This window comes from Opisthocomus hoazin, chromosome 2, assembly GCF_030867145.1.
Source record: "Opisthocomus hoazin isolate bOpiHoa1 chromosome 2, bOpiHoa1.hap1, whole genome shotgun sequence".
Taxonomy (NCBI): Eukaryota; Metazoa; Chordata; class Aves; order Opisthocomiformes; family Opisthocomidae; genus Opisthocomus; species Opisthocomus hoazin.
In genome coordinates, this window is record NC_134415.1 from 26,083,213 (window position 1) to 26,103,562 (window position 20,350).

A 20,350-nucleotide genomic window follows, 5' to 3' on the forward strand; every position below is an offset into this window, starting at 1 on the left:
AAGCCTCCCATGCTTTCTCCCAGGTGATTGTAGGTACCTGTGACAGCCAGGTGACTGTAGTTAGAGTGCCCATGCAGAACCTCTGCAAGAAAGGTCAGTAGCAAATAGCCAGTGTAAGTAACTAGAGCTCTTAGAGACATCCAGTGTACGTTTGTGCTTTGCTTGTCTGTCCATCTTTCTCATAGTCCTTCCAAGTATGTTGTTACTGAGAAGCAACCAATATGATAAACAGCAGTGTTTCATCTTATTTGTCCTGTACTGAATACGGAAAAGGGAAAAGCAAGGAAGCAAACGTGTCTTTTATGACTAATACACAGGAAAACTTTCTGGTTTCAAGTGATGGAGTGTAATTAGAATTTATATGGGGATTACACGACTTGAAGAACACCTGTTGCTGGTGATTAATTTTTCTTTATGGTTAGCGAAGTAACACATTCTTAAATTGCCGTTTTCTTGCCTGCCCATTCAGTTTTGCTAGGAAAATAGGAACCTTGGGGTATCAGATGATGAAAAGTGGACAGGGACCAGAAAGGTCTGCAAGGCTATGTGTGACCACACCGGTTGGCTCAAATTACTTATGTAAACTTCTTATCTATATATGAAGGCATAACTGTCAAAACAAAACCCAAACCTTAGAAAGGAATTGTCTGCTCTAAGAATATTCAGCCATTAAAATGCAAATCATTTGGAACGTTACTTTTCATTTTTTTTTAGGTTTTGCATTTCTCAAATCAGCCAAAACCATGGAGGGTTTTTTTTTTACTTCCATTAGCTTCAATTTTTTAGCTATTCAAGGCCGCAGTATTGGTACTGCAGTCAGTTGCATTTTCATTGGAAAGCATCATTAAGGCGTCTTTGATGTTAACAATGCTGAAGTAAATAAAACTAACTTGGTTTGTAGATTTCCTTTTAGCTTTTGAAGGCTCAAAGATTTGCAAGTTCCCGTTATAACGCTTATTGAATATCTGAGATTATCTGAATTCTAGTGTAAATATGATACCAGTATAATATCAATACAGAACTCAGATTTGCTAACCAAAGATGTAGCAGTTGTCCAGCACAGGGCCTGCTCCTATATCACATAATGTTATGACTTCATAGTTGCCCAGGATAGACTGTGGTGGGCCCAGTTGTAGTCTGCACAAGAAGGATGACAGTACTCTTGTAGTGTTTCACTTGTTCAGTTTCCTTTTAGCAGATTCATACATTTTTGAGAAGAATCTGCAAAGAGCTGGTCAAGAGTAAGACGGCTGACAGGCTTTTCTGGAAAGCCTTAAAAAACTAATTTGTATGTATTTTTAAATAGAGACTTCTTCTAAATGTGTAAGTATGGGAGGTGTGTGTGTGTCCTGAAAATGTGCATATTTTGTGGCAGTTACGTAAAATATAATAGATGCAAAATGCAGAACAAGTCACTTGCCAGCTATAGAAAAGAACTTTAAAGGAGTATGATCAGGTATTACAGAAGTTTGGTAATATAGCACTGAAATTTGAGACTCCTGTGTTTAATGTAGTTTAGTGGTTGAATGTTTATGTGTTTTTGTATTTACACATTGTCGAATTCTGGAAATTGGAAAAACATACTTTTGCTTTTATTATAAATGAACTTCTTGTTTACTGCTGTTATTTAATGCAAGTTTATTTTATGTACACACACATGTTCAAATTCTTACTTCTTGTCTGACAATACAAATTGAAGACTTGGCTAAAGAATAAAGCATCCTGCTTAGTTTAGTTAGTAGTGACTGTCATTTCATTCAGTCACTTAAGGTTCTTGACGGCAGAAGGAGGTGACAGGGTTTTTCTGAAATCACTTGTTGAAAGTTTGTCTTGTTGCTGGCTATTTGCCTAACACAGATGTTTCTGAGAGTCATGAGAGTTACGTTAAGTGGTTCCTTTGGTTATTTACTATGGGCGTGAAAAAATTCAGGGAACTTAACATAGACTTCAGAAAAATATATCTTTTTTGTCTGTGTAGCTAGGCTGCTAGTCTAACTGGAACTGGCTGTTGTTAGATGTACTAATATTTTACTTAAGACTGTTTTCAGGGTCTGTACAGATGAGACAGACTTGTGATGAATGTTTATGATATTGAGCTGTAACTGAAGAAAAACCCTCTTTAATGAATTCTGATATGTATAATACTTGCTGTACAACATGGAAGTGACATTAAAGCAGAAAATAAATGGCCATATTATATTTAGGTCTCTTGCACCTTTCATTGTTCATCTGCATTTTTTTGAAGTAATGAAAAGTGATACTTATAACTCAGCAAAGTAATTTGTATTTAATTGATGGAAATGTAGATTAAGTATCTGAGTAAGGTCTGAGTTGCGCAGATTTTTAAAAATTATTTTGTAAGCCCTTTTTCTTTTGCAAGATGTTCTTTCTATTGTGGCAGTCTCGCAAACAAAGGAAATTATTCAGCAAACTGCCTTTGTGACTAATAATGGAACAGAAGTACTCTTTAATATGCAAAAGAAAGAAGTTGGAAAAAGGCAATGTCTTTGGCTGACAATGAAAAATGTCACTTTTAATAATAATTTCGAAAAGATAAGAAGGTACGAATTTTTGTTTTGTCAGAAGTGTATTTTAAGGAGAACTATGTCCTCTAATGTTCTGGTCAACTATCCTTATCCTTTTGCGTGTATCTGAATGTTAAGTTGCCAACGGCATTTAATTCAAATGGAAAAAAACCATTATTAATGAATTTTGTTTTACAAGTACAATCATTATTTTATTGAAAGTCAACTGCGTCTGATATTCAAGTTATATTACAGTTTTTACCATGGTCTACACTAAGTAAGTGCCTCAGAAGAAGCAGCAAAATAATTTTTGCCCTTTCTCTCTGCTGTCATCCAGTTGGTAGAACTTATTGTTCTTCATCAACAGAAAGGTACCACCACAGTTGGTAGCAAATTTCTTGAATTAGGTAACCTCACATTAATGTAAAACATTATAAATGTATGTTGTTTCTACTCATTTAAAAGTTTGGATGTGGACTGTACACAGTAAAATGCATTTTCTCTTCTTACAGAGGTGTGAATAAAAACTTCATTAAAAAAGATACATAGTTAAAGCTACTTCTATAGTATACACAGAAAGTAGTAATGAATCTGTTCATAATTGTGGACAAGTTAATTTTAAATAGATGAATACATCTTTTTTTCCAGGCTAGAAGAAATGTTATGTCTTTTATCTCATGAATGCTGAACTTAATAGATCTGGGAGATATTATAAAAGTATGGCTACATATTAAAAAAATGAAAGTAATAATGTTAGAATTAACAAGACTGGAATATGTACTAAAGTTTACACTCTGTTGGAAAGCTTATCTGTATTTATACATTTTGGACTAGAGAAAATTTAATATGAAGTAAACATTTTTCTTTTAGATTATTGATGCCCATATAGGAGGCAAAGTTATGTTCCTGTGTGTTCTCCTGTGTTAGGAGTCTTCTGAAAAGCGGCGTGTACTGGGGTCACTTAACTCCAAGTATCGCACTACTTTTTTCCTGTAGCAAGTTTTGCATGTAAGAACTTTGCTATAGCCAAACCGTGGTATCGCTTCACTGAAAACGTTCATATAATGGTTTTTACTGCACAGTACTTTACTAAATATCCTAGTTAATCACTGTGCTGTTGAGAAATGTGAATCCTGGATTGTCTCTCACTTTGTTGTTAATTGTAGTGGCTGATAGGAAAAATGTGGTTTTAAAATATTTTTATTACACAGATTCCCTCCTCCCCCCCCCCCGGTAGTGGAGAGCTACTTTGTAGTAGCTATGAGGTTTTAAACCACAAGCCTCTAGACCCCTGCAGGTCTTTAATACTTTTGCACTGGAAGTATTATTTGAGTGCCATTAAAAATCTATAATCGCTGCTTTCTCTTACCCACTGCATCACTGCATGGACAATACAGTTGTGTAATATGCTGTGTAATTGCAATAGATTATTGGGATTTGGAGGTAGTCAAGACGATTCCATGATCTATGTCTTTTCCAAGTAGCAATGCGATGTTTCCTTCACTATTTCTTTTCAGGGATTTCTGTTGTGAGATACTGCTTAGTAGGGGATGAATTCATATCAGAGAGAAATGACACTGAGGGACTGATAAATCGGCAGGGGTGGCAGGCTGACAGCTCCCTCAGCCCATAAGGATTTAAGAATTAAAAGCTTTCTGTCAAAAGTTTAAATCTCCACCTAAGAGTATGGCTTCTGTTATTCCTAAATTCTTTCTTAGATCAGTGACATTTTGGAGCCCAGGGTCCTCTTTTTCCTGTTATAAGACACTTTTAGTATGGTATTTTGAAAGAAAGGGAAAGGAATCCTGTAAATTACGAACTGCAGAGGCAGTGCTAGAGTTGACACAAGTATTCTTGTGCAGTTATATGGTTAGTTAACTAGCTGAACCAAGACCTTTTTAACATAAACTATAATATATGAAGTATATTGAACTTTATTTGATCTAAATATTTAGTCAAGTAATTTAATTGCTCATAATGAAATTAAATAAATTGATTTTTTTATTAAAATACACTATAGACTTTCTTCGTGTGTGAAGGAAGTCTTGGAACGTAGAAGATATAACGTATCTTTTCTTATTAGTCCTTGTAATTAGGCATTAAGAAAATAAGGGTGAGGGGGAAAGTCCTGATATACCTCTGTAGCAGTGCAAATTATCCGTCAGCCAGTGTGAAGTGACGTACACCAAATGATGAAAAAAGTTGCTCTTATTCCTGATAACTTTCCACTAGAATAAAACTGACACTGGAGTTAGACCAGCGTAGCTGTTGTGATACAGTAATTTCAGTAAATTTTTTCATGTAAACAGGCACATTTATTTTTCACTTAGGTGTATGACATTTTTTATAAATTAACCTTTAAATCGCATCATGTATCACTTCAGATAACGTAAGTTTTCTGTTTCCCCCACTATCAATTTGAAAGGTTTATAAATAGAATTTTTAGAGGTCATTGCTATTCCAAATAGAAAGTTAAATGAGCACTTTCATCCTGATGTGACTCTTAGTCTTTCAAACCTTCTGGAATGTTCATGTTACTAAAAATTTTTAGTAGTTTTCTTATTTTGGAAATGCTCTTTTCAGTTCTGCGTTGAAACTCAATTGTCATTTCATGTTTATTTAAAATTGCATGTCACTTAGGGTAGCATACTGGATATAGATATTTAAAGTGTTGAAATATAGGTAGCTCATGTTGTACATGCTTGTAATTTGTACAGGAGAGTGTGTAAACTTGCTGTGTAACAGAGTGCAAAATGGAGGAGAAACAAACACATAGGAAGGAACATCATAAGACTGCCGGTATAACATGTATTTAACATAATGAGCTGACAAATGTAGCCATTAGTAGTGGGCTGAGTTAAGAAGTCTGTGCTGCAGGAGAAAGGCAGAGTGTAAGTTTGAATTGAAGGGGTCAGCATCTTTATACAGAAAAGTTTCGGTTTTAATGTTACCTAAATGCAGTTAAAAAAATAAAAACATTAATAGATGATATTTAATTGCACGTTTTAGGTTGAGCTAAAATACTTTTCCTGATGCTTGTTTTGGCAAAACATAAATAGGTAAATTTATAGGAAGGAATTACTCTAATGTTTTATATGAAGAATATGAATAATGTTTTATATAAGGAGTTATTCTAATGTTTTATATTAGAGAAATGAAAAAGATGGATATAAAATGAAACAGGAAGCACGAGAAATACGTTTGGTATTTTGTCTTTTGACATGTTTAATAAAATATTTATAGGTAATTCTGAGTTCATTGACTGTCATTGATTTTTAGCAGAAACATCAGCTAGTCAATTTTTGTGATAGAGGTGCTTCTGGTTTTTATACGGGAAAGTATTCTAATAGTGATGTCAGCTGCCACACAGAGTTTATCTTGTTTTTAAAACAGTGCAGGTAATCAAGAATTTAAATTTTTAAGCTTCTAACACGACACTGGATAAAATATTGCCCCCTGTAGGTGTAGCATTTTGTCTGGGTAAACTGGATTCTATTCACTTGTGATTGCTTCTTCCACTACTCCAGCAAACAGGAAAACAGTAATTCTGCTAAATTATTATGAAACTTTGTGTGTTGAGTTTACCTTGTCAAAGAAAAGCTGTTTAGAAGAGCACAAAATCTTAGGTAGCCTTTAAGTTCAGTTAGTTAAGACCATACTATGTAATTAGTCATAAAAGAAAAAAAATACTTCCATGTAGATTGATATAAACAAAAGTAAAGTTCTTATTCCTGTTGAGTAATCAGTTAGACCAAAGTATTTTACTTCTGAGCTGACTCTGAGATATAGAGGGTTTTGTTTGTTTGTTTTTTGCCATTATGATTTGAGTTGTCTATGAGAAATATGTGCTCTTTGGAGATAAATAATTGTAGCATGGAGAAAAGGCAGTCGAGGCATGAATCTTATTTTGTGGTTCAGTAACCTGTTCATCTTTCTGAAAAATGTTAATTTCTTGTGCAAGTTGGAAAGTTGGTAGTGACAAGCAGCAGTGAACAGCATTTGGATGAAAATATTTTTGAACTGGACAGTACAGGTTAATGTCATGTAATGTCAAGACGTAATGGTGTTAAAACTAAGAGCAATAAATAATTTTTCAGGACTAAATACAAAACAACGGTCCTGTTTATTTAAAAGAAATTGAAAGGCTAAAATATCTTAGATTGAGTTGTAAAAAAAATAAAACAGGTTATAAATTAAAAACAAGCTTACATTTTTCATTTCAAATGTTTCATAAAGGTAATTGAGGTTCTTTGGTTCATACCACTAGTTACTTAATTTGTGCACAGAAGAGATAGTATTGCATTTGTAAATGAATAATTAAAACATCACTAAGATAACTATGTGCCTTTGTACGTTACTACCTAAGTGAGCAGTATGATGTGGACTGTGAGACCTCTAAAATAATTCACTGGATATTAAACAGAATTGAGGGGGTAGACACATACTGAAAAAATTTAACTGCTTTTTAATTTAATGTTAAAAACATTAAATGCTTTTTAATGGCTGAGGATTTTTGTTGCTTTTGTGATATTTATTTAAAGATGACATTATTTTCAGAAGAGTTTGAGACATCTTTTGGGAAAGAAAAATTGTTTAGTAACAGGGAAGTTGTGTGAGAAAGATACTAATTTTATATTGAAGATGAAGAGATGGTAAGTTTCTGTGTTCTAATGATTCTACTTCAAGTGAGGATAATAATAAAAGTTAATTAAGATTATGTTATTGTAATACTTCTGTAATGAGTACAACTTTCTGTGCCATTTCCATAGCCACCAATTCAATTAGTCTGAATAACATTGTAATAAAACATTTGTTCTGTTAGTACTTCTGAAACTGTTACATTATTATGAATTTCAAATATTTATTGCTATTTTTCTAAAGAACTGAGAATAATTATGAAATTTGTAAAAGTAGGACATTTGAATTTTAGATATGACTGTTGAGAAAGTATTACCTTTCTGGTTTGTGATTGTAAAAGAAACCACTGGGAACCTGTAAAAGTTTATTAAAATACTTTTCATGGTGCAATTAATGCCCAAACCAATCATGATTTGTGACAGTGTGTTTTGAATCAAAATAATTCTGGTGCTGAATGTGACACAGATGTATTTTGTATGCAAAAAAGTCTTTTTTTTTTTTGTCTACAAAGTTATAACTACTCGACACTTCAAATATGAGAATCTAATTAAGGATTAATATGATGTTAAAACCTTTATTCATAGATGGAAATCTGTACAGATTTACATCTGGAAATTTGAAGTACATTTTTATTTGTTTTTTTTTCCCCTGGCTTTATAATGGTAATACGTTAAAGGATTTGAACTTGATAATATACTTAATGTGTGAACAAGCATTCTAAGATTCTTTACATGGATGCAAAGTGATATGGAAATACAATTTTCAAGTCCTGTGTTCACACTGAATTACATAAATAATTAATTAGTCTTGCTTCAGCTGAAGTTTCATTCCTTTTGTAGGGTACCAGCCAATGTTTTTTTTCACTCCAGAAAGATGTCATCAGATACTGTGTTTCCATAGAGAACTATGCAGTTTGCATATAGTGCCTTTTTTAACTAATTAGTATCCAGGAAGTACTTGAGAAAAAAACAAAAGCATTGTGTTTTCAAGTTACTTTTAGGTTGTGGTTAACTTCCTTAAGCACATATTTTGATGGATCAAAGCAGCTTTGCTTCGTGAACAATGTAAGCATAAGTAAAAAAAAAATTAAAAAATGTAAACCTGCAGTTTTAAAAGATCAAATGTGAAATACTCAAAAGTATACTTGTCTCTAAAGATGCCGTACAGTTAGTCTATTGAAAGGAAACATTCACTGTCCTTTGTTGTGAATCATAGAATCATTGGAATTCAGCTCAGTCTCCCGCTCAAAGCAGTGTTGACACTGAATTCAGGCAAAGTTGCATAGGACAGCCTGCTCCAATATTAAAGCAATTATCTCCATAGATTGATTTCTGTGGTTCTGTTTTCTTTATCTGTCTGATCTTCCTAATCTGTCTTATTTTTCTGCTTTCTCTTCACTTTCCAACTTGTTCTGTGTAATCCGTCCTGATGTTGCACCTTGTTCATAACTCATACTTCCCATTTCCTCACTGGACATCATTAACCTGTGCCTAATTGCCAGCTTCCAGTTCACTCTCACTTCTGTTGGTCCCTGTGTGCTGGTGACTTGCAGTTGCTTCTTGCTGACTGTTCTCCCACTGCCTCTGTGTGTGATAGGTGTTATAACTGAAAGTTAGTGAGAATGAAGATTTCCTGCTCTTGGGCCACTCTCTAGTCTTGTTTGGGTCAGGATCAGTAATTCAGAGAAAATCAGATGTTGTTCCAATAGCCCCAAATATTCTCAGTTTTCCATATGCAGTCTTGGGGGGGGGGGGGAGCGTGCCTACTGCCAGCAGAACCTTGGGATATTTCATCTGTTAACCTTTGAGGTCAAAAATGACTACACAGAAACTGAGGCTTTTATCAAATCTCGGAGCTTTCCCATATTTAGGAAGATTCTGTGAAAATGGTAAATGGACACCTGACAAATGATAAATGAACACCTGACACATGACATATTTTCCTTTTTCTAAATCAGGGAACACTGGAACTTTAAAAGAAAAAATAAATTAGTCATCACTATAGTGGTAATTTTTTTTCTTCAGCTCATTCTTGGTCATGGCTAAACTTTTTTTTTTTTAATTCAAAAACATACAAAACTCCTTCAGTGTGAGGCAGAGTTGCAGTAAACTTCATCTGTAACAAGTGATTTTAATTAATTTATAAGAAACTCTAAACAGACTTCTGAAGGGAATGTCAGCTAAGCTTAGTGGGATGGGCAGCCAAGGTCTTCCGTGAACAAAGGGATTTCTTCTTTTATTTGTTTGTGATAATGAAAATATTAAAAAAAAAAATTTAGCCTCCTTTCCTCTCTGGTTTGGAATAGTATTCCACTTTTCTCAGCTTCTTGCTCAGCTTGATGCAGCAGGGCTTCTCATCCTGAAGGACTGATGAGGAACTCAGTAACTGTATACATTGTTGTATTTCTGTTGTACTGTCTGAAACTGAAAATAACACATATGTGCTCTTCCCTGTGACACTGGGGTTTTTTTCATTCTGGCCCTATTAATCAGTTATACTGTGTTCTTGTATTTCTTGTTCTTGTCTTGGACTTTAGTGGGTTGAAAGATGAAGGTCAGATTTTGAAGGTTGCCAATTATTTCTAGTTTGCCTTCACTTCTTCAAAAGACAGTGTTCCCAGCTTAACTCAGTTGAGAGTTACTCATGTTTTTTGTAACTTTTCTGATATGATCTAATAAACCAAGTATAATTTTCACTCAAGCTTGATACTGACTAAATAGAGGTACCGCTCTAATTTGGTTTCTGTTTCATTCTTTGGGACTTCTTTACTTGCCGTTCCAGTATTTCTTTAGTAATTTTTTTCAGGGTGGGTGGTTCAAAGCTATTGACAGGTTCCTTTCGCTGTGAAAATTTTCAGGGTTCTAGGCACAATGTTACATGATCTGTTTGGTCAGAGGTAAAAAGTAGAACAAAAATAATATTCACAATTTCAGATAGATCTGGATATCTGGTTCAAAATAGAAGTGCAAATCTGACCAATTTCTTTTAGGTGGTGGAAGGTGCATTTCTTTTGATCTTTCTTTTTTGGTTTTTAAAAACAACTGGGTAATTATTTAAGAACAGCACCACAAACACGAATGTTCTCTATCATCCCAGAAATAATGCCCCCGAAACAAGCTAAGAGGGTTGTGGAACTGTGTTTTTCTCATTCAGCATTTTTACATAAATGTATAAGCCTGGATTTACAAAGGGCATATGCAGACTCAGAGAATAATTTATTTTGAAGCCTCCTGGGGAAGTAATTTGCAGTTCAGCCCCTTGCTCACTAACATTAAAGTTGAATTCCCCAACTGATCTAGGCAATCTGTTCTAGTGCTTAACTCTTCTTATTCTGGAATTTTCCCCCTCATCTCCAACTGAAATTTTCCTTGTTTCTACTTCTGACTGTTGCCTCTTGTCCTTTTCGATTGCATCTCTGAGAATGTGGAGTCTGTTGTCAACTTTTATTTAATCCCACTCCTTTCTACACAGTGAAAGACGTTGCCACACAGCATTATACGCCTAAAGTGAAATACCAAGATCTTGGCAAAAGGAATTAATAAATCTGATAAATCTCGATAAGTCTTCATAGATCTTCTATAATTAGAAAAAAATCAACCCCCAAGAACAGGATTTATGATACTGGGTAGAGGGACACTTAGAATCTAGAGAAAACAGAAGGAAGAAAGGGGTTTGTGAAATTCTAGCATTTGTGCAGATGAATGTGGCCATATTTAATCTGGAAAGACTTGCATCTCTGTGTTGAGGCCACAGAAAACACTCTTGAGTGTTAAAGTGTCTGTTTCCTCAAGGTCTTACCATCCCTCTTTAGAATGCAGGTTTGAGACGTCACGGATATGACAGGCTATAATCATAGAATATGGTCTCTCTGGATGGCACACTACTGATCAACCAATTAACAGATTAATTAACTAATAAACGTATGACTATGAATCACAGTTCTACAACTTTTTATGCTATTGGTAATTGCACACAATTATTGAGTTAGTTCTGTCATTTTGTTCTTATAAATTGCATTCAAATATTATTGAATTACAGTTCTGTAAACCTTCCCTTTAACCTCTCGCATCACTTAGTAACAAATTTGTAACTCTGTCACTCTTTAACTTCTCACATCAAGTCTTTCAGGTGTTGACCCAGTGGAGACTCCAGGGGATTGCCCAAAGAGCTGCTTCTGATATCCTGGCAGCCCTGATTAATGAAGCAGGTCTCTTTGTTATAGTCCCTGGGTACCTGTGCTCCGTCTGTTAAAAAAGGTCTGCCCTCTCTTGTTCTTGAATTGCTTTTACAACTTGTTGATTGTTTATTATGTTTCTAGACCCTTCTATATCCTTTTCTCTGCATAGTCGCCTTACAAATAAATGAGCTGCCGCTTAATTGCTCTTTCCCCAATGGTCCAATTTGCTACATCTATTCCCAGATTTTGCGTTTCTAAAACCATTTTCTAGATAATCTTGATCTTAGATGATATTAGTGATGTTGTCATTTAGGTACTGATGGATTTGCAAGATTCTACCCCTGCAAAAGATGTCGAAGACTCCCTTTCTGCTGTCTGCTTAATATCAATTACCTATTCTTTATTTTATACACTTTCTAAGACATGTCAGTCTACTTCAGCCTTTTTTCTTCTATGTAGTTTTGATTAAGTATGTTTTATCTCTATTCCACTTAGCTCTTTCTTGGTTTGTATGCAAGTGGCACAGATACTAGGGCAAGGAACATACCTTTATGCGCTTTTTCTCATTCTGTTTTTTGCTCACATGGTATACTTCTTGCGTGGAGCAGCGAGGGCCAGCTGGTCCCTAAGGGAAGAGGAGCCGGGAGCTGAGCATAACAAGGCTGGCAGAGGCAGTAACCTCACCAGCAAGGGCTTAGTCCCTCCCAAGCAGCACTCTAAGAGTTAGCCTTGAGTCCAGGTTGGCAAACCTCCAGTCCTTTCCAGGAAGGGGGGATGCTCTTAGCTCCCTTCCAGTACTCTCTCTCTCAGATGTTCCATCAAAAATCATCAGCCTTGGCATCTGGTGATCATCTCCTCATTTTCTGCAGAGCCCCTGTCTTGTTATGAGGTCGAGTACTCTGGCAGAACTTCTTGCTGACAGTATCAGTCCACCTTTAGACTAGGACCTAGACTAGGACCAGATACTTTTCTGTTCTTTGAAAAGATGGTTGGAAGAGAAGAAACTGGTGATATTTAACAGCGTGAAACATTAACTCAAATTTAAATGGTGGGTTTCAGTTATATCTTGCATATATATTTGGAACTTTAGTAGTATTAATGATCAATTCTGATAAATATTACTTTTACGAGTTAAACTTCTACAAGACTTTTAAAAATGTTTTTCTTGCTGTTTCTTTTAGTGTCTCCTGAAGCAATTGGATTCCTGTCTGCTGTCGGAGTGTTCGTTATTCTCATGTTGCTACTTTTCCTATATATTAATAAGAAGATGTGCTTTGAAAATGTTAGTGGTTTCCCAGATCTCGATTCAGGATACACTACAAGAAAGAATTCACAAGATAAGCTTTGTAAGTATCTGAAATACAGTGTACTAAGCTTAGTTATAAGAATGTACATTTTTAGAAGGATGTGTAGAAATCCACAAACAGTCACTTGACTCAAGTGATGAAAACGCAGCATTGCCTTTTCCCATGACTATGCAGTATGTGGAAAGGAGGAAACCTTTGTATTCACAAGCCACAGAAATTCAGCAGCTGTATAACCAAAGAGTTGACATTGACTTATGGGAAGATACTTCCCTTGCACTTTGAGAATACTCTTGAACATATTTTAAACATTCCATACTTCTGTTTAATTAATTCTTTTCAAATAAATTTGTGAATGTGATCATTTGGCTTCCACTCAGCCTATTAAAATCCTTCACTGACCTTTTGGACAACGTCTTGCATTTACTTACCTGGAAAATAAAGCAGTAAAACATTAGAAACTAAAGACATTTGATCTCTGAATAACAAATTATTTCTATATGTTTTTACAAGGTCTTTAAGGATCATAGAATGCTTTGGGTTGAAAGGGACCTTTAAAGGTCATCTAGCCCAAACCCGCTGCAGGGAGCAGAGACATCTTCAACTAGATCAGGTTGCTCAGAGCCCCGTCCATCCTGGCCTTGAATGTTTCCAGGGAGGGGGCAGTTACCATCTCTCTGGGCAACCTGTGCCAGTGTTTCACCACCCACACTGTAAAAAAATTTCTTCCTTATATCCAGCCTAAATCCACCCTCTTTTAGGTGAAAACCATTACCCCATGTTGTGTCACAACAGGCCTTGCTAAAATGTCTGTCCTCATCTTTCTTATGAGCCTCCTTGAAGTACTGAAAGGCTGCAGTAAGGTCTCCCTAGAGCCTTCTCTTCTCCAGGCTGAACAACCCCAACTCTCTCAGCCTTTCCTCATAGCAGAGATGCTCCAGCCCTTTTATCATTTTTGTGGCCGCCTCTGGCCCCGCTTCAACAGGTCCATGACTTTCCTGTGCTGAGGGCTCCAGAGCTGGATGCAGGACTCCAGGGGGGGTCTTACCAGAGTGGAGCAGAGGGGCAGAATCACCTCCCTCGCCCTGCTGGCCACACTGCTTTTGATGCTGCCCGGGATACAGTGGACCTTCTGGGCTGTGAGAACACACTGTTGGCTCAAGTCCAGCTTTTCATTCCCCAGTACCCCGAAGTCCTTCTTGACAGGGCTGCTCTCAATTGCTTCATCCGCCTTGCTGTATTGATACTGCGGGTTGCCCCAGCCTGGGCGCAGGACCTTGTACTTGGCGTTTTTGAACCTCTTGAGGTTCACACAGGCCCACTTCTTGAGCTTGTCCAGGTCCCTGTGGATGGCATCCTGTCCCTCAGGTGTGTCGACTGCAGCACTCAGCTTGGTATCATCTGCAAACTTGCTGAGGGTGCACTCAACCCTGCTATGTCATTGATGAATATACTAAACACTACTGGTCCAAATACGGACCCCCAAGGGACATCACTTGTTACCGACATCTATTTAGACATTGAGCTGTTGACCATTACCCTCTGGATGTGACCATCCAACCAATTCCTCATCCACTGAACGGGCCACCCATCAAATCTGTATCTCTCAAATTTAGAGAGGAGGATGTTCTGGCTGACCATGTCAAAGGCCTTACGGAAGTCCAGATAGATGACATCCATAGCTCCTCCCTTGTCCACTGATGCAGTCACTCCATCATAGAAAACCACTAGGTTGGTCAGGCAGGACTTGCCCTTGGGGAAGCCATGCTGGCTGTCTCGAATCACCTCCCTGTCCTCCATGTGCCTTAGTAGAGCTTCTAGGAGGATCTGTTCCATGATCTTCTGAGGCACAGAGGTGAGGCTGACAGGTCGGTAGTTTCCAGAGTCCTCCTTTCTACCCTTTTTAAAAATGGGCACAACGTTTCCCTTCTTCCAGTCACCTGACTGCCATGACCTTTCAGATATCATGGAGAGTGGCTTGGCAACTGTGTCAGCCAGTTCCCTCAGGACTCTGGGATGCATTTCATCAGGTCTCATAGGCTTATGTATGTTCAGGTTCCTCAGGTGGTAATGAGCCTCATCTTCTTTTACAGTGAGAGGAACTTTGTTCCCCCAGTCCCCATCTTGCAGTGCATCCACTCAAGAGGTGTGGGAGGAGAGATTGCCAGTGAAGACTGAGGCAAAAGAGTTGTTCAGTACCTCAGCCTTGTCCTCATTCATTGTTACCACTTTGCCAGTCTTGCTTATCGGGGGGGGGATATGCTTTCTTTAACCTTCCTTTTCTGTGTGACGCACCTGTAGAAGCGCTTCTTATTATCCTTTGCATCCCTTGCCAAATTCAGCTCCAGCCATGCCTTGGCCCTCCTGACCCCATCCCTACACAACCAGGCAGTGTCCCTACACTCTTCCCAGGATACCTGTCCCTGCTGCCACTGCCTATGCACTTCCTTCTTCCTCTTCAGTTTGACCAGCAGATCCTCTTCCCTTCCTTGCCTGATTTCTTACACCTGGGGACTGACAGCTCTTGCACTCTGTGGAAAGCATCCTTAAACATCTGCCAGCTCTGTTCCACTCCCTTGTCCCTGAGAGCAGTTTCCCAGGGGGTCCTACTGACTAACTCCTTGAAGAGCTGGAAATTTCCTTTCCTAAAATTCAGGGTCCTGACTTTACTCTTTGCCTGACCCCATAGTTCAGGACTGTGAACTCCACCAATGCGTGATCACTGCAGCCCAGCCTGCCTCCAATCTTGATGTCGCTGGTTAGCTTGCATGTGCTGGTGACCATCAAGTCCAGTATTGCATCCCCTCTGGTAGGGCTGTCTATTACCAGGCGTAAAGAGTTATCCTCAATGCATTCCAGAAGCCTCCTGGATTGCCTGCTGCTCACTGTGTTACTTTCCCAACAGATGTTGGAGTGGTTGAAGTCCCCCAGCTGGATGAGAGCCTGCGAGCATGAAGCCTCCTGGAGCTGGAGGAAGAAGGCTTCATCAGTAGGCTCGCCTTGACCGGGCGGCCTGTAGTAGACACCAACCACAAAGTTCCCTTTGTTGCCTCTGTCACTGATTCTTACCCATAAGCTTTCGACCTGCTTGTGGCTATTCTTCAGAGAAAGCTCTTCATACTCTATCCATTTGTTGATGTACAGGGCAGCACTTCTGCCCCTCTTTCCCCACCTGCCTCTTCGGAACATACTGTAGCCATCAATAGCTGCTCTCCAGTCGTGGGATTTATCTCACCAAGTTTCAGTAATGGCGACGAGGTCATAGCTTTCTAGCAGCATGGTGGCTTCCAGCTCCTCCTGTTTGATGCTCGTGCTGCATGCTTTGGTGTAGAGGCACTGCAGCTGGGCTGTTGGCCGTGTCAGCTTCTTAGACGAACACCCCTTAATTCCTTTGAGAACTTTTTTCCTTGTTGGCTCCTGTTACCTCAGGAGACACTGGCTCATCTCTGTATGATTTCCGGTGTGCTCCAGCACATCTCAGAGCGACAGGCTGAGGGTCCTCACTAGCACCCTGTCCCTCTAACCTTGGCGTGTCATCCCACAGCTTGTCACAAGCAAGCCTGATATTATCCACCTCCCCCGTGAAGTCTAGTGTAAGGCTCTGCTAGCTTGTGAGCAAAGACGCTCTTCCCCCTTTGAGAAAGGTGAATTCCATCTTACATAAGCAAGCCTGGTGCTGTGTAGGCTATGTCATTATCAAAAAAACCTAAAATTGTTGCAGTGACACCAGCCACAGAGCCATGTATTATAGACTGGGCCTGTGTGTTTCTTCCAGTGTCGCTGCCCACAACTAGAAGGAGAGAAAAACACAACCTGTGCTCCAGATTTGCTTACCAACCATCCCAAGGCCCTGAAGTCGCTTTTGATGGCCCTTGGATTACACATTGTGACTTCGTTGTCCCCCTTGTGGAAGAGCAGTAATGGGTAATAGTCTGAGGGCCATGCCGGGCTAGGAAGTTTCCTAGTGATGTCCTTAACCCAGGCCCCAGGGAGGCAGCAGACTTCTCCGAGACGAGGGTCTGTCCAGCATATTGGACCCTCTGTTCCCCTCAGAAGGGAGTCGCCTACGGCTGTAACCTGTCTTGTCTTCCTTGTGGAGGTGGTCATGATGCAGGGTGTACGCCTTTCTGACCTTGGCAACGCTCTGGTGTAGCTGGACTGTCATCCACATCATCCATTGACTGGCCTTCCACATCCAGAGCCTCCTATCTGTTGTACAGAGGCACCTGGGAAGGCAAGGTGGGCAAGGAGGCGATTTGTCTGCTACCCCAAGCATAGACTTGCCTCCATTCACTCCTTCCTTTTAAGCTACTGCCTTCAGCCTGACAGGGGGAGGATGCAGGATCCCTCTTGATCTTAGATTTTTTTCTGGTGGTTGTTTCTGTCTCAAGAAGGGCAGAGCATGGTTCCTTCAGTCTATCTCTTTGTCAGACTCCCTGATGCTCCTTAACCTTTCTGCTTCCTCTTAGCTCTGCCAACAGGCTGAGCAGATTGCCCACCTGGTCACACCTCAGGCAGCTTTTTTCATTGCTTCCAGCTGTTACCATTGGAAGGCTCTGGCCCTCACTGCAGCCTGAGACCTGGATGGCTGCATGGTTTTGTGGAAGGTCTGTCTGGGTTGTCACACCCTTCCTGGCAAGTGCAAAGGACTTGGCTTTCCAATGAGTGGATACTGTAGCTAAGCTCCTTCTGAGAGGGTGCTGACAACCAATAAAAAAGGATGATGTGAAATCAAAAAAGTCAGATCTTGAAAAAAGATTCAGGGTTGGTCAAATAACACGTTTCTGCTTCTGGGCTGTGGAAATTGAATGGGCTTTGTTGGCTGATTTGAGAGGAAGAGACAGGCACCAGAGAACAGAATGAGAAATTTGAGAGGTTTTCTTCTACCTCTTTAAAAGGTGCAGCTAAATTTTTATTTTCAATTTTCTTGGAGATAGATAAAGTTCTTCCCCCAGAAATGAAGTCTGTTAACTTTCTTTTTGCTACAAAGTAAGTCTTCATGTTCTGAAATATCTTACCTTATGTAAAAGACAACAAATATTTTGGGGTGAAGAAGTCTCTGTGGTGGGTGTTTTCGTACAGGTATTATGTTAAAAGCTTGTTTTAGTGTGACATTGATGAAAGTATGTCATTTAAATGTCTCACAACTTCTTCTTTGCAGGTTAGAGTAAATTTCTACCTCACAGAGTTGTCTTATTTTTGAAAATAATGAATTTTATTATGGCTAGTTTATGCTGCAGTTGGTGAAGGACTATGGTTTTGCTGGTTGATTGTGGCTTCATTTCAAGATACTCACTTAGCTGCTTTCATATTTTCAATGCGTATTGAATGGAAAGAGCAAAGCTGCAACTTGCCCTGGTAAATGTATTGAGTTTGAAATAGCAAAAGCAAATAGCTCTGAAAATGAACTTGGAAAAATGGAGTTAATGAGTTTGTGAAACGGAGGACCTTTCTGTATCAAGAGTTGTTGCTGAATAGGTTGCACAAATGGCGTTTTTCAGAAATCTCCACCAAAATCTGAGCCTTCCCTCTGTGTCTTCTCTGGTTGACACACTTAGCAGTGCTGTGGATGATCTGACCAGTGTTGTTGGAGAAGTCAGCTACAGCGTGGCTGATTCAGTAACAGAACAAGTAACAAGCATGATAAATGGCCTTCGTGGGGAAGATGAAAGCTCCAAAATACAGAATGATAAACCTGTGCAAGGCAGAGAGGACCATACACCACCATTAACTCATTCTCAGGAAATTAATACGAAAGCGAAGAGGGGTATTGCAGAACATAAAGAGACTCATCATTCTAATTCGTTAGATTTTGTAAAAAGAAACTCAAGTCAGAATGGAGTATGTAACCATGTCATGGACAAAAAACAGTGCCAGTTAAAAGGCAGAGATAGTAATAATCATTTACATGGTACAGAAGTACCTCAGAATTTGAAGAATGTAGGAGGACCTTTTAAAAGGGAACCAGTAGGAGAAAATGAGTATTTTGTAAATGATAAGTTCTTGAAGGATAGTGACCTGAAAAGTAATAGATTTACAATGGCGCAGTCTACTGAGGAACAAAATAATTGCCTACGTGCAGTATCAGATAGTTCTAAGAATCACTTGCATAGAAAAATCAAACCATGGTCACCTGGAGTTGATTTTAAAGATTCTGAAGAAGTGCATGGTATGAATGTTCTCCAACATTTAGAAATAAAACTTGCTGAAATACAGAAGCAAAAATTATCAGACTCCAGCATGAAGATGACATACGACTGTCCCAATTGCGTTAATGAATTCAGAGAAGAGAAATCTGAAGCCTTTTTTGACAGAAAAGAAAAATCCATATCAAAGGATGAAGATAACGTGTCAACTACAATTGCAAAAGCAGATAAGAAGGAAAACTCAAAGAAATCAGAAAAGAATTTGAGAGCGCTGTGTAGTAAGAAGACAGCAGGAAAAGGTGAGGAGTCCGTCAGCAAACTGCGTTCTTCAACCTTTCCTGAAACTTACGATACTTCCTATCTTTTTCACCTAATTTACACATTTGATAATAGTATTTCCTGTGGATGAAAGTAAGTCTGTGTTGGCAGTGCTTCAGTCTCTTATTATGTTGATATTTCTTGGAAGTTAATTACTTTTTAAAGTTGCTTAAAGGAGCTGATTAATAAACAGCTTTCCTATGTTATAACTTTTCTTTTTCTATATACAGTTTTTCTTTCCTTCTGTGCAGTGCCTTGTGTGGTTCCTGTTGAAAACTGTAAATTAATTAATACTGGAAATTAACACTTCTTCTGTGAAAGTGGTTTCTATTTTGTGTGTTTTAAAAGCATTACATGAAATGTGGTAAGATGATTAAAAAAAACCCCAACTTCTGTTACATTTACATTATAGTAGAACTTCAGAATGTATTTCTGGGATATAGAAGATAATAATTTCAAGACAAAAAACTCAGTGACAAGTGGCAGTTAAGTGATTTAAAGCATAGAAAGAACTGAATGAGGTTTATCTTAAAGAAAGTTGTAGTCTTACAAAGAAAACCTGTGTATTGTTGATAGGGATGCTGTCTGTGCCGCCTTCTACATACAGTCTTAAACAATATGACAATGGGATTGCAATGATAGTTTGTAAGAAGTAAAACCTTGCATTTTTACACAGTTGTTTTGCAGGCTGTGTAGTGAATTTTTAGAAAGCAACACAGGCTTTTCTGGAGATGCTGTTTCTGTAGAGAAATTAATTATTTCATAGTAGAAATCAGGTTTGGTTGTTTTTTTTCAGTGTATGTGTTTTCCCTCATTTGAAAATTTCAGTAATTCATTTTGTTTACTTTTGGGTTTTATTTTTTAAATTTGATTTAGGAGGTGTTTTCCATGTTTGTACGATAAACTCTGATCTTATCTGTTATTTTTTCATGTAATAGAATATTTGTAAAGTATATTCTCTGTCAAAAATGGCATTTTAGGTCCCATAATGAGCAATGAATAGCTTTCAATGGGTTAATAATTATGTATGACCTGCGTTAGCCAAATAAAGGAAGGTTTTTAATAAGAACATGAATTCCCTTAGGCAGGTTTCCAACTAAGATATAAAAATCAAAAGAGAAGTGGCACGGAGGAGCATAAAACCCTGAGGATTTTTTTTTTTTAATGTACAGGAAGCTGTTTCTTCCCAGGAAACGGAAACAGATTTGTATGGTTCATTTAAAAAAATGTTTACATGGATAG

The 20,350-nt window shown here is 38.2% G+C and overlaps 1 protein-coding gene across 3 annotated transcripts in view; it reads left to right on the top strand.

Moving 5' to 3' along the window:
- Positions 1–20,350, top strand: part of SYT14 (synaptotagmin 14) — a 96,595-nt gene that overhangs the window by 13,005 nt on the left and 63,240 nt on the right. For 2 of the 3 annotated variants that reach the window (XM_075412930.1, XM_075412931.1), the window contains exon 3: positions 12,522–12,686. In XM_075412930.1, the coding sequence (XP_075269045.1) occupies positions 12,522–12,686 (165 nt within the window). Of the gene's footprint in view, positions 1–12,521; positions 12,687–17,811; positions 19,090–20,350 lie in introns of those variants that run through there. The other variant, XM_075412929.1, reaches the window with a different exon arrangement.